Source organism: Lepidochelys kempii, chromosome 3, assembly GCF_965140285.1.
Source record: "Lepidochelys kempii isolate rLepKem1 chromosome 3, rLepKem1.hap1, whole genome shotgun sequence".
In the NCBI taxonomy this organism is placed as follows: domain Eukaryota; kingdom Metazoa; phylum Chordata; order Testudines; family Cheloniidae; genus Lepidochelys; species Lepidochelys kempii.
Genome location: NC_136382.1, coordinates 24,855,504 through 24,869,756, shown reverse-complemented (window position 1 = coordinate 24,869,756; position 14,253 = coordinate 24,855,504). Strand labels below are relative to the sequence as shown.

The 14,253-nt window shown below is 44.5% G+C and overlaps 1 protein-coding gene across 1 annotated transcript in view; it reads left to right on the top strand.

The window, feature by feature from the left end:
• Positions 1-13,919, top strand: part of KCNS3 (potassium voltage-gated channel modifier subfamily S member 3) — a 30,659-nt gene extending 16,740 nt beyond the window's left edge. Inside the window, exons 3-4 of the mRNA XM_073335103.2 lie at positions 11,246-11,429; positions 12,139-13,919. Of these exons, the coding sequence (XP_073191204.2) occupies positions 12,200-13,681 (1,482 nt within the window). The 5' untranslated portion in view covers positions 11,246-11,429; positions 12,139-12,199 and the 3' untranslated portion in view covers positions 13,682-13,919. The remainder of the gene's footprint in view (positions 1-11,245; positions 11,430-12,138) is intronic.
• The last annotated feature ends 334 nt before the right edge of the window (positions 13,920-14,253 follow it).

Below are 14,253 nucleotides of genomic sequence, written 5' to 3'. Positions count from 1 at the left end.
TCACGGTGCTCTTTAAATATGTTCTCTTTCTACACGCGTGCACATGCACACGCATGCATGAGTCTGAGGGATTTTCATGAATGAAGCACAAACAGTCGGGGCAATATGGCATGGCAAGAAAAGTAATCTCTCAAACAATCAGGTCCCAAACCATCTCAGACATTACAGGCTAAAAACAACCAATCCTTTGCACTCCACCTGTAAACTTACAGGTAGCCAGTTCAGATTCCAGAACACTGTTTAATCATGTGCTTTCTGTGGCTGCATCTGTGCTTGGAATGTGGTACCCGCTTTCCAGTGTTAGCAACAGTGTAAGTGCTAAGTGTAGACAGGGTTTAGCCATCTTCAGCGTGTCAGAACAGGTTTCTAACCTGTCAGAGCTAGTTTTCGTGACGTGGTGTTGCTGAAAACACAAGTTTGGGGGTTGTATGTTCGGAGGCTTCACTTCACAGAACAGGAAAAGTCCCTCCCTATGAGGTACCTAGATGACTTTTTAATTCTAGTCGTGTTTTCACAAGGAAGGTATTGTGGAACTGATGAAATTTAGAGAAGAAGAAAAGAAATGGTTAGAGGGCGGGGAGAAATTTAGGATTTAAAATGAGAAATCAGTTATGTGTAACTTGTAGTTAGTTGCCTCAGAGGGTGGGTGGGGGAACAGTTTACAGCCGCGAAAGATGTACATTTCAAGGAGAGAAAGGAACAATTAGCAGGATTAGAGTTATAACTAGGAGTAATGGGATGAAAATACAAAAGGGAAAATTTTGCACTGAATATCAGGAAAATCTTCCTGGTATGATATGAATTTATTCTCCACCTTCTCTTGGACCAAATGCAAGATTTCTGTGGGTGTGGGGTGTGTGTTTGTGGTTTTTTTTTTTTAAATTATTAATTAGAGATCATCGACTCTAAGGATGGAAAAGATTTAACAGCTCATCTGCTGTGCAATTCATTATGTGCAGAGGATAGAACTAGGCCTATGCACCATTTAAATCCTTTTTTGAGAGTTCAAGTAGGTCTTAAATAAGGTTGCCAGGTGTCCAGTTTTCGACTGGAACGCCTGGATGAAAAGGGATCCTGGTGGCTCCACTCAGCACTGCTGACCCGGCTGATAAAAGTCCGGGTTGGTGGTGCAGCAGGGCTAAGGCAGGCTCCCTGGCTCCACGCTGCTTCCGGAAGTGGCCAGCATGTCCATGCGGCCCCTAGGCAGAGGGGCAATCAGGTAAGCTCCATTTGATGCCCCTGGGAACCATGGCCAAGGAGAGCTGTGGGGGTGACGCTTGCGGGCATGGGCTTTGGGAGCCTGCCCTGAGCCTTGCTGCACTGCTGACTGGGAGCTGTCTGAGGTAAGCGCTGTCCGGCTGGAGCCCACATCCTGATCCCCCTCCTGCACCCCTGCCTCAGGTTGGAACCCCCTCTCACACCCTAACTCCCTCCCAGAATCCTCACCGTAACTCCTCCCAGAGCCCACACCCCTACCCCAGCCCTGCACCCCCTCCCATACCCTAACTCCCTCCCAGAGCCTGCACCCCCTCCTGTTCCCCAACACTCTGCTCCAGCTCTGAGCCTGCTCCCACACTCCAAACCCCTCAGCCCCAGCCCGGAGCCCTCTCCTGTCCCCCAAACTCCTTAGCCCCACCCAGGGGGCCTGCACCCCAACTTCTTGCCCCAGCCTGGAACCTCCTTCTGTATTCTGAACCCCTCATTTCTGGCCCCAACCCTGAGCCTGCACCCCCAGCCAGAGTCCTCACCCTCTCCCGCATCCAACCCCCTGCCCCAGCCCAGTGAAAGTGAGTGCGTGGTGGGTGGGGCCTCTGGGAAGGGGCGTGGCAGGGGCAAGGCCTCCGAGAAGGGGCGTGGCAAAGGTGTTTGGTTTTGTGCGATGAGAAAGTTGGCAACCCTAGTGTTAAATGTTACATAGGCCAATGCATAAGGGTAAATTTCACCCTTTAGATCGTATCCCTTTCCTTTACATTAGGCCTGGGTGCTGGTAAGGGGCAGAGTAATTTGTGGAGTCTCACCTTATTAGAAAATTCTGCCATCTGTCACTCCAACTACTAATGTCTAAAAATCCATTGCACTCTGGAGTGTGTGAATAATATTCAAAGCTTGCACTGTTGCTAAATATTTGGTTTTGTTTAGGATGAGACATCAAAAAAGTTATATAAACCTTCATAGGATTGATCACAACACAGTTTGTCAGTTTTGGGGGTGTAAAAGCAGTGTTGTTTATAATAAGACCCTGGATCTATGTGGGTGGAACCCTCTGCTTGTGTCGGGGATTCATTCACATCATTGTTTTGACCAGTTGATTTATCTGGGCTCCTTGCAGGTTCAGGGGTCCATCTGCATGGATTCAATTGCAGGGTGGGCTGAAAGGCCCAGTCCTGAAACCCCTTGCACTAGTATTCCATTCACTTTATGTCCAGTTTCTTTGTGGAAATAGTGTGGACAGAGCACTGGATTTAGAGTCAGGAGACTTGAGTTCCATTTCCCACATCTATAACTGACCTGCCGTGTGACCTTGGACAAGTCACTTAACCTCTCTGTGCCTTTGGTCTGTTTGTCTCATTTATTTAAATGATTAACTCTTTGTGGCTTACTTGCCTCTGACTGTGTGAATGTATACTGCCTTGCACAATGGGGCCCGCCTCTCATTTGAGGCCTCTAGACCAGGGGTTCTCAACTTTTTTTTTTCTGAGCCTCTCCCCCCAACATACAATAAAAACTCCAAAGCCCAGCTGTGCCACAACTGTTTTTCTGCATTTAAAAGCCAGGGCTGGCATTAGGGGGTAGCAAGCAGGGCAATTACTCAGAGCCCTACACCAGAGGGGGCACCCTAAAACTAAATTGCTCAGGCTTTGCCTTCAGCCCTGTGTAGTGGGGTTCAGGGCCCCGGGCTGCAGTCCCTTGCAGGGGGGCTTTGATTTTCTGCCCTGGGCCTCAGAGAGTCTAATGCTGGCCGTGCTTCACGACCCCCCTGAAACTTCCTAGCAGCCCCCCAGGTCCCTGGTTGGGACCCATGGCTCTAGATATTACTATAATATAAATATTGATGATAATATTGGATGTTAATTGGACTGCTCATGTGAATAAGAATTTCCTGAACAGATGCTGCAGGACTGAGCCCAATATGAAATTCAGCACATCTCAAAAAAGATATACTGGCATTAGAAAAAGTTCAGAAAAGGACAACTAAAATGATTAGGGGTTTGGAACGGGTCCCATATGAGGAGAGATTAAAGAGGCTAGGACTTTTCAGCTTGGAAAAGAGGAGACTAAGGGGGGATATGATAGAGGTATATAAAATCATGAGTGGTGTGGAGAAAGTGAATAAGGAAAACTTATTTGCTTGTTCCCATAATATAAGAACTAGGGGCCACCAAATGACATTAATGGGCAGCAGGTTTAAAACAAATAAAAGGAAGTTCTTTTTCACACAGCGCACAGTCGACGTGTGGAACTCCTTGCCTGAGGAGGTTGTGAAGGCTAGGACTATAACAGGGTTTAAAAGAGAACTGGATAAATTCATGGAGCTTAAGTCCCTTAATGGCTGTTAGCCAGGATGAGTACGGAATGGTGTCCCTAGCCTCTGTTTATCAGAGGGTGGAGATGGATGGCAGGAGAGAGATCACTAGATCATTACCTGTTAGGTTCACTCCCTCTGGGGCACCTGACATTGGCCACTGTGGGTAGACAGGATCCTGGGCTGGATGGACCTTTGGTCTGACCCAGTATAGCCATTTTTATGTTGCATCCATCTCATTCCAACGTACTGTGGAAATTTTCCTCCTTACAGAGTTCTTTCAGCTAAAATGTACAATATTCACATCAAATAGCGTATCTTGTTTTTAAATTGTGCTCCTGATAGTAGCTGAGCATCATTAAAACTACCCGACAAATAAGATTATTGTCTCTCTGCAGAGAGACATTTTTTCTTTATCATTGAACTGTGCTGATGTTGACCTGGACATAACAATGCACTCGGGTTCTCCTCATCTTCCTAAATCGCTCCGTGAAGTTCAGTAATTGGGGCAAAGTAGCTCAAGGAAACTCTTGACATGATCCACTGCCTCAGGCAACTGAAAGGTGTCATCCTTGCAGCACTGTAATTGTTGTTAAATTGGCAAGGATCACGGATGGGCTTTGAAGCAAACATTATTTTAACCTGTCTATTCCACTTAGTACAGGTTGATAGTGATCTATCTGAACACTGAACCTTTGAGTCACTGTATGTATTCTGAACAAAATACAAATGATGAAGCCATCAGAAATTGCATCAGGTGTGTGTCTCGTTAATTAGCATACTGCATGTTATCTCCAGGGTGTCTTGTCGTGTTAGGAAGACTGTTAACGGTACTTTTTTTTCTTTTTCTTTTTTTTTTTTTGATCCTTACGTAAATGACATTCAGATAACTAGGTAGTATTGTATCACACTCCTGGGTGTTTAAAGTTCATGAGAAAGCAATTAAAATAATGGACTACAATCACAATGTACCCCCTGTAATACTGCCTCTAGAGCTGATAGCATTCTGGAAAGTCAGCATGCCCTTCACCCACATCTAGCCATATACCCTGTAACTGCCAACCAACTCAAAACAAAAACTAGTAGATAGATGCAAATATGCAATCTGCATGAGTAGATACTTATTTAAATAATTTGCATAAATTCTGCAGTCCTTATATGTGTAAAACCTCCCGCTGACTTCAGTATGTGTTTTGCCTGAATAAGGAACACAGAATATAATTAAAAATGAAATACAGAGATTTGATCCCAAAGTTTATTTACTAAAAGGTCTCCTTGGAGGTTGGATTTAATCCATTTCATGAGAAATGTAGTGGAGTAGTTTTGTTTGCTCATCACAGCAATGCAATGTACTGGATAAAGAATACCATTGCCAGTGGAATGCATAAAATATTTTTATGGCTGAGCAGATCATTTAGTTGATGGATTGACCTTCTTTTTCTGCTTACAAGATGTCTATAAACAAAGAGCAATTTCTTCACATGTTCTTACGACTCACATTTGACTTCTTTTAAAACAAATTGCCCCCTATCCATTTCTTGTGGACATTTTATTATGAATAATCAATATTTGATATACAAAAACTGAGCTATGTTGGTAATTGTGATTGGTCACATCAGTTACATGTATTATTTTTGTTCCCTGATAGGATGAACATATGAGGATTTAAGTGAGATGTAATTGATGCATTGGCCTTCTGCTAGCCTGAAGCATAAGGGAAAATTTCACCTTCGTCATATTTGTCTTACAGTATGTCTACGCTGCAATCTGAGGTGTGATTTCAGCTCAGGTGGACATACCTTTGCTAGCATGGCTAAAGCCAGGTCTATGCTACAAAGTTAGGTCAACGTAAATTGCCTTATGTCAACCTACCTGTGCATGTGTCCGCACTCAACTTTGTCTCCGGCCGATGTAAGCGCACAGTTACAGCGACACGGTAAAACCACCTTGCCAAATGGCGTGGAGCTTTGTGTGACCTGTGTTGACCCCAACAGACCACCAGCAGCTGTTCTACAATGCCCTATGACAGTGACCACTCTGCTTACAGTTGTAAACTCCACTGCCCAGAGGTCACAGAGACCATAAGTCTCCTTTCAAGAAGAGGCATTTCAGAAACACCTGGGAAGTTTTAATGGGGATGGGGGAGCAAACCTAGTAGCTCTCACTTGTGTGTGCTACCCAAACGACCATGCCAGCTCCAGTCACTAGACACAATGTTTTCTGGAGTTGAGAGGAGGTAAGACTAGAAATGTAGATGCAGCAGTGCGGGCTTCAGCAACATGAGGTGGTATCTAGAGCCCCAGGCATACCTGTAAAGCCTGTGCTGAGGCCTGCACTGCCATATCTATGCTGCTATTTTTAGCTATGCTTCGGGTTTCCAGGTATCCGGTTTTTAACTGGAACGCCCAGTCCAAAAGGGACCCTGGCGGCTCTGGTCAGCACCGCCCACTGGGCTGTTAAAAGTCTGGTTGGTGCAGCAGGGTCCTGGGGCTAAGGCAGGCTCCCTGCCTAACCTAGCTCCATGTGGCTCCCAGAAGCAGCCGCCAGGTCCTTGCGGCCCCTAGGCACATGGGCAGCCAGGGAGGCTCCACGTGCTGCCCCCGTCCCGAGTGGCAGCTCGGCAGCTCCCATTGGCCGGAAACCGCGACCAATGGGACTGCAAGGGTGAAGGCTTGGGAGGTTGCCCCAGTCTGCGCATGCCAAGGCTCCTTGTGGCTCCCGGAAACAGCGACATGTCCCCCTCTGGCTTCTACATGTAGGGGCAGCCAGGAGGTTCCACACACTGTCCCCACCCTGAGTGCCACCTCTGCAGCTCCCATAGGCTGGGAACCGCAGCCAATGGGAGCTGCAGGGGTGGTGCCTGTGGACAGGGCAGCACGCAGAATTGCTTGGCCGTGCTTCCGCATAGGAGCTGGATGAGGGACATGCCGCTGCTTCCGGGAGCTGTTTGTGGTAAGCGCTGCCTGGAGCTTGCACCCCCGACCCCCTCCCATGCCCCAACCCTCTTCCCCAGCCCTGCTCCTGCTCCTGCCCTCTAAACCTCTTGATCCCAGTCCTGAGTACCCTCCTGCACCCCAACCCCTCATCTCCAGCTGGAGCCCTCACCCACTCCCGCACCCCAACCCCCAATTTTTTGAGCATTCATGGTCCGTCATACAATTTCCATACCCAGATGTGGCCCTTGGGCCAAAAAGTTTGCCCACCCGTGCATTAGAAAGTTGGCAACCTTAGCCATGCTAGTGCAGTTAAAGCTAGCGCAGGTATATCTACCCATGCTGCAATTATACTTCAGATTGTATTATAACCATATCCTTGGTAAAACAGTCAAACATTGCTTATTCTCTTTTATTTCCCCAGATCCAAACACCCCCAAATATGGGGGAAGTTTTAATCATGCTGTGAACTTTGTGGTGAAGGTCAAGTTTTTAAAAGTAATCTAGGTGTCTAAAGGTGCAGATAGGTGCCTTACGGTAATCTTACCAACTGCCTACCTTCATTTTTAGGTGCCTAATATCTTTAGAAATCTGGCCCATTTAAGTGCTTTTGGGTGTCAAGCTTGAGACACTGTGTAGGGTGGGTGTTCACCATATTTTGAAAATCAGGACCCTCTAAGACTTTTCATACTGGAAACCCAAAAACTGCAACTCTCCTAATCACTTTTGAAAATCTTGTCCTTGGGCTTATTTATACATATTTTAGTTAACTTACAAGGTTAGGATCCGATCCTGCTACCATTGAAGTCGGAGGGATATTGCTCTTGACTTCCATGGTAGCAGGATCTGTCCCTTTGTTAGTTGTTCTTGTTCAATTCAGTAGAAAAGTCCTTGAAATTTGAAGATCTCTTCTCAACTCTGGAGAGATGTCTGAGGAGCCTACACGTATGCACAAGGATGTATATAGCTGCAGACTAATTGGCCACAAGATAAAATACTAAAAATCAATAGGAGCTTGCTGTGTTTAAAAAATGCAGTAATAAAACAGTGACATCAATCCAACCATGAATCAATTTAATGTTTAGCATGGTAGTGCTTCCTTTTCTTTACCTGTGATTGACAGATCAATTAATGCTTTGGAAAAAAAAACCCTCCCACCATAGTAGTTTTGTCAAACACAAATATGCCATTAAAATAGCATGACACCCATTAAGCTCTAGATTGTATCTGTAAGGCATATCCTTACCTTGAATGTGTTGCAGATCTGCATTATCCTAGTGGGAGCACCAGAGGCATTCCTTTTAAGTCATAGGGTCTACTCCCATAAGTGGACATGGTGAAGCCACCTATATTCCCACTCTTTGGGCTTGTCTACACTTACCGGATCAACGAGCGGTGATCAATGCATTGGTAATCAATGCATTCTAGTGAAGACCCGCTAAATCGACTGCAGATTGCTCTCCCATTGACTCCTGTACTCTACAGGATCGAGAAGAGTAGGAGGAGTCGACAGGAGGGCGTCTCCCGTTGAAATCACATAGTGTGGACCCCGCGGTAAGTAGAGCTAAGCTACATCGATTTGAGTTACACTATTCACGTAACTCAAATTGCGTACCTTATATCGAATTTCCCCTGTAGTGTAGACAAGGCCTTCTTTGCTCCCCTTTGGACATAGAGGATCTCATGGGAAGCACCTCTGAACAGTTATGAGGTCCCCAGACTGCAAAAGCTGTAACACTGGCCTTAACCAGGCCATGCAGTGGGTAGGGAGAGGATCCTGTACTCTTCCCCACCCCCCCGATCCTGGCTAGCACTTATGCAGCCATGCAATCACTAAACTGGAAATAATTAGGTTCCAGTATTTTCTCCTGATGTTTACAGCAGCACCCCATATTATTCCTTTCTTGTTCACACAATGAATGGGGTTCCTCGGTGCTATGATAATACAAATAATAAATAGCAATAATTTAATACATGCTATGAAAGAATTCTGACCAGGCCTCTTGAAATGTCCTCCTGCAATCTGGGCCTGATTCAAAGTCCACTGTTGTCTAAGGAAGAACTTCAGTGGGCTCTGAATCAGGGCCTTTATAAGCAGGAGTCAGTTGCCCTGTATACTGTGCGTTAATGTTGATTATTATCCTCTTAAAACAAAGTGGCGGATGCTTGCTTACTGGAATTATTCAAATGAGTAATCAAATGGAGGCACCATTATAAATATGCATAATGATCTGCATAATCAATAAGGAGTTATATACTGCAAGTTCAACAATGGTGCAGTGTTTTAAAGAATTGTTGAGCACTAAAATCTTCCATTAGTTACAATGACTTCAATAAGTCAGCAGTGGGCAAAATTTTCGTCTTATTTCTTTAGTATACTTAGTTATCCCAAATTTAATTAAATTTTTCTCTTGATTTGATCAGCATAAAAATAAATGGATTTGACAAGGCATTAAGGCATATTCGGGCCCACTGAAGTCGATGGCAAAACTCTTGTTGATGTCCATACAGCTAAAATTTGGCTCACTATTTCTGTGGCATTGGTGTTGAAGCTGAAATGTTAAGCTCAGGGCACTAAAGTATCACTTGAACAAAGACAAAGATTTCCCACTGGAAATTAATAAACAAAGCCTATTTGAATTGACATCGATGTAAATCCAGAGTCACTTCGTGACTTCAGATAAGGTATTCTGGGTGTGAAACCAGAATTTGCGTCAGGACCATGAATGAAGTGGAAAACCATGTAAGGATTGAATTCTGACACTCTTATTCCTGGAGTTGGGCAAGGTGCTTCTCAATGTACATGTAATGCCGACAGACCCCAGTTGTCAGCGGGCAGGATCGAACCTGGGACCTCTGGAGCTTAGTGCATGAGCTAAAAGCCAACTGGCTGTTAGCTAAAGCTGTAGAGCAAACTCATTAATCTCTCTCTTCAAGTGGTCTCCGTGCCATTAGATGGGACAGAGCACCACACCCAGGAGGTGTGTGGGTTACATACACATCACAGAATTAGGCCTAAGAGGCCGCAAAGGGATGTGACTTTGGAAAATACTCAGAGTGAGTGTAACTCCTGTTATCAATTTATTATCTTGAAAGCTCCTATTTGCAGATGCATACAAGATTGTAGTTTATGTTATAAATGGAATGGATAAATCATGTAATCTCTCTTCACCATGGTTTCTCATATATAAAATAGAGATAATAGTACTTCCTTTTTGGTCTTATCTAATTAGCCTTTGGCTTGAACAGTTTACAATCTGTCTCTTACTATGCCCAATGCTTTAGCACAATGGGTCCCTGATCTTGGCTGCACAGTAATTAATCCAGTTGCTAAAAATAAACATGTCAATTTAATTTTGAAAGAAGTCATTTAAAGGGCTTTACAATATTATCATAAATGAAGAGCTATTTTCCCACTGAAGAATGTCAGTTTCCACAGTTCTAATACAAGAACGGATTGAGGTGTCTGCTGTACAAAATGAGTTAAAAAAACCCCCTCTCTGGCTACACATCTGCTTTTGTAGAATTGAAACTACTTGTTCTGGTAAATAACTTCTGGGCCTGATCCCACAACTCCTATAGATGTGAGAAGTCTTGCTGGCCTCCCTTTGGGTCTGATCCCACCAGTCTGATGAATTAGGGCTAGTTAGTGCTTGTGACGGAGATACTCCAAGCCGACGGAAGAGAGCTCTCCCATTGGCTTAACTCCTGCCTCCGCGAGAGGCGGTAGCTATATCGGTGGGAGAAGCTCTCCTGCCAGTACAGAGCTGTCTACACCAGCGTTTAGGTCGGTATAATTTACGTCACTGAGAGGGTGTGGATTATTCACACCCCTGAGTGACATAAGTTATACCGAGTAACCTGTCATGTAGGGAAGGATTTATATGCACACAAGGGTTTTAGCTTCTGATCCTCGGTCCCCTCTGTCCCCTGACTGCCCCTGGATTCCCTGCCCCTAACTGCCCCCTCCGCTGCCCCATCCAACCCCTCCTCTCCTTCCTGACTGCTCCCCTGGGACCCCTTCCCCATCCAACCACCCCTTCTCCCTGACCACCCCTGGACCCTCCGCCCCTAACTGCCCCCTGCCACCCCATCCAACCCCTCTCCTTCCTGACTGCCCCCCCACCCAGGACCCCTGTCCCATGCAACCACCCCTTCTCCCTGTCCCCTGACTGCCCCCTGCCACTCCATCCAACCCCTCCTCTCATTCCTGACTGCCCCGGGACCCCTGCCCCTTACTGCCTCCCGCCTCCCCATCCAACCCCTCCTCTCATTCCTGATGGCCTGCCTGGACCCCTGCCTCCATTCAACCCTTGTTCCCTGGCCCCTGACCACCCCCTGAATTTCCCTGCCCTCTATCCAATCCCCCCTGCCCCCTTACCGTGCTGCCTGAAGCTCTAGTGGCTGGCGGCGTGGCTGCACCACGACAGGCAGCCGCACCGTGCAGCACAGAGCATAAGGTCAGGCTGGGCTCTGCAGCTACGTGGCCCCAGGAGCTCACAGCCCCGTTGCTCAGAGCATTGTGCCGGCGGTGCAGTGAGCTGAGGCTGCGGGGGAGAGGCCGGGGGCTAGCCTCCCGGACCAGGCAGGAGGGTCCTGTGGGCCACATTTGCTCTAAAGCAAAGGTTTATAACTAAGGAAAGGAAAGCCCAGGGTAAGGTCTCCTAAAAATGTTAATAGACATTTTCTATGGTATAATCTGCCTTTTTTATCCAATTTAGCCTGAATAATATATTTATGGTGAAGGTGTGTAGATATTAAAATGCCCTTTACTTGTGTCTACCTACAGGTACTCCTTACTTGCTGAGACAAAATATTTCTGGAAGTGCCATCTCTGGAAGCTGCTCTTTCCAGAAATGACATTTCAATGTGAGTTTATCAGCATAACCATAATCTATAGGCATGCTGTTGCAGAGAAGGAAGTACTTCTGGAACTGATACAGGTCTTAAGGAGGAACTTTGCATCACTACAGGTGAGTAGCAAGGCAGGTAACAAAATACCTGTGGTGGAATCTTCATGAATGCAGATATCCAAATGTGGGTGAGAGATGTCTGCAAAGTCAGGAAAGGAAAATGAAGAAAAGCTGTTTAAAACAGACTCTTGAAATGTTTTCAACCAAAGAGTGACAGGAATATAGAATGCTCTTTAAGGGAAGGGTGTAGATTAAGATGTGTTGGCATCATGTAAGAAATAATAGCATGCCCCCTGAGTGAAAATTATATAATAAAGAATGGGATACTACGGGCCAAATTTTCAGCTGGTTTAAATTGATGTAGCTCCCTTGATTTCAAAACTGATTAACTCATCCTCAGGATCTGGCCCTAGATGCTTAATAGTCTGAGTACATTTTCCTTTTAGTCCCAAAATTTGTAATTTCATTTACTTTTCAATATGAATATTAATTTAAATTTGATAGTACTAGAGGAAAGGAGTAGTAATAAATGAAGGGGGAAAAAAAAGAATAAAATAGTTTCTGGTTCAGCATTCATCTTTAAGTTTGCTAACTGATTTAATCACCCAGACTAATTTAAGTCTACTTTAGTGGAACTGTTAACAATGTATTTGTCATTTCATTTCTTGTTTTTCAGTGTAGCATTTCCACAGTAAATGGAGATTGGAAAATAATTGTAGCAAGAGCAAAACTGAATTAAATTTTCTAATAATATGTTATGTTCTTTTAGGTGCAATGTAATCTTATGGGTTAGTGCCTCGGAAGCCAGCAACAGAACTACTGTGTTCAAAATGGTTTATGGTGAATTTTTCCATAGACCTGGGAAAGATGAGGAACTTATCCACTTGAATGTGGGTGGCTTTAAGCAATCAGTTGATCAAAGTACTTTGCTCCGATTTCCCCAGACCAGACTTGGAAAACTGCTCAAATGCCATTCTGAAGAGGCTATCCTGGAACTGTGTGATGATTACAGTGTTGCAGACAAGGAATATTACTTTGATAGGAACCCTTCTTTCTTTAGATATGTTTTGAATTTTTACTATACAGGTAAACTGCATGTCATGGAGGAACTTTGTGTCTTCTCCTTCTGCCAGGAAATAGAGTACTGGGGGATCAACGAGCTGTTCATTGATTCTTGCTGTAGCAATAGGTATCAAGAAAGAAAAGAAGAAGGTCAAGATAAGGACTGGGATCAGAAAAGCAATGACAGAAGTATAGACTCTTCCAGTGAAGAATCATCCATATTTGAAAAAGAGCTGGAGAAATTTGATAAACTGTGGCTTGGTGAAATACGAAAGAAAGTATGGATCAGAATGGAAAACCCTGGGTACTGCTTATCAGCCAAGTTAATTGCAATTTCCTCCCTGAGCGTAGTGCTAGCATCTATTGTAGCCATGTGCATCCACAGCATGCCAGAGTTCCAAAGGTGGGATGACAATGACAGAGAGATTGAAGACCCTGTTTTGGAAGCCGTGGAGATAGCGTGCATCGTCTGGTTCACCGTCGAGTTAGTGATAAGGCTCGCCGCAGCTCCAAGTCTAAAGAAGTTCTGGAAAAACCCTCTCAACATCATAGATTTTGTCTCTATTATTCCATTTTATGCTACCTTGGCTGTGGACACAAAGGACGAAGAAAGCGAAGACATTGAGAATATGGGGAAAGTGGTTCAGATCCTACGGCTAATGAGGATATTTCGCATCCTGAAACTGGCAAGGCACTCTGTAGGACTGCGGTCTTTAGGTGCCACTTTGAGACATAGTTACCAGGAAGTTGGACTTTTGCTTTTGTTTCTGTCTGTCGGGATTTCTATATTCTCAGTTTTGGTCTATTCAGTAGAAAAAGATGATGATGAGTCAGAACTGCACAGCATCCCGGTCTGCTGGTGGTGGGCAACTATCAGCATGACCACTGTCGGATATGGAGACACTTTCCCGGTCACCCTACTGGGAAAGTTCATTGGTAGCATTTGTATTCTCTGTGGAATATTAGTGGTGGCCCTTCCAATCACTATAATTTTCAACAAGTTTTCTAAATACTATCAAAAGCAAAAGGATATTGACGTAGACCAGTCCAACAGTGATCACAAAGAGAAATGTAATGAGCTACCTTATTTTAACATTAGGGATATTTATGCAAAAAGGATGAACTCCTTCATTTCTAGCCTTTCTTCAGTAGGGATTATAGCCAGCGATCAAGATTCAACAGACGCCTCCAGCATCCAAGATATTGAGGACGTTTATAACACATCTGTAGAGAATGGTACTGGAAAATGAGTTGAATCATTTTCTCTTTCCTTTATTTCTGTTTTCAGATATTTGGTTAATGCAGATTTATAAACTCCAGTGAATTTAAGAGCACTTAATTCTCAGGGTACTTAACTGTCAGCCATATTTGGACATTCTTTGCTCTCATGTTGTCACACAAGCTTTATTGTTTAGATGAGGCTTAAAAATATACCTCATATGGCAATTTAGTTTTCATATGACTAGTTCTATGCATTTTGGGAGTGTGGGGTGGAAAAAGCTGAAAAATGGTATAAATTAAATGCAAGTCTAATGTTTGTTCCTGCAGCAGTCTGATTTATACAGAATGTGTTTTTGTAATATATTGCTATTTAGGTAACTGCAGATTGCTAATATGTGGGAAATACAGCACAATTAAGTGAAGTTTCTACATGCAAGTATACTTGCAAAAAAAAAAAAGCCATTAAAATATACGTAAAACTACATTCACTAAGATGACATGGAGATTAGGAACCTAATATGCTTCCTGAGTCAGGATGGGAAATTCATTGGGGGGGGGGGGGATAGCTCAGTGGTTTGAGCATTGGCCTGCTAAACCCAGG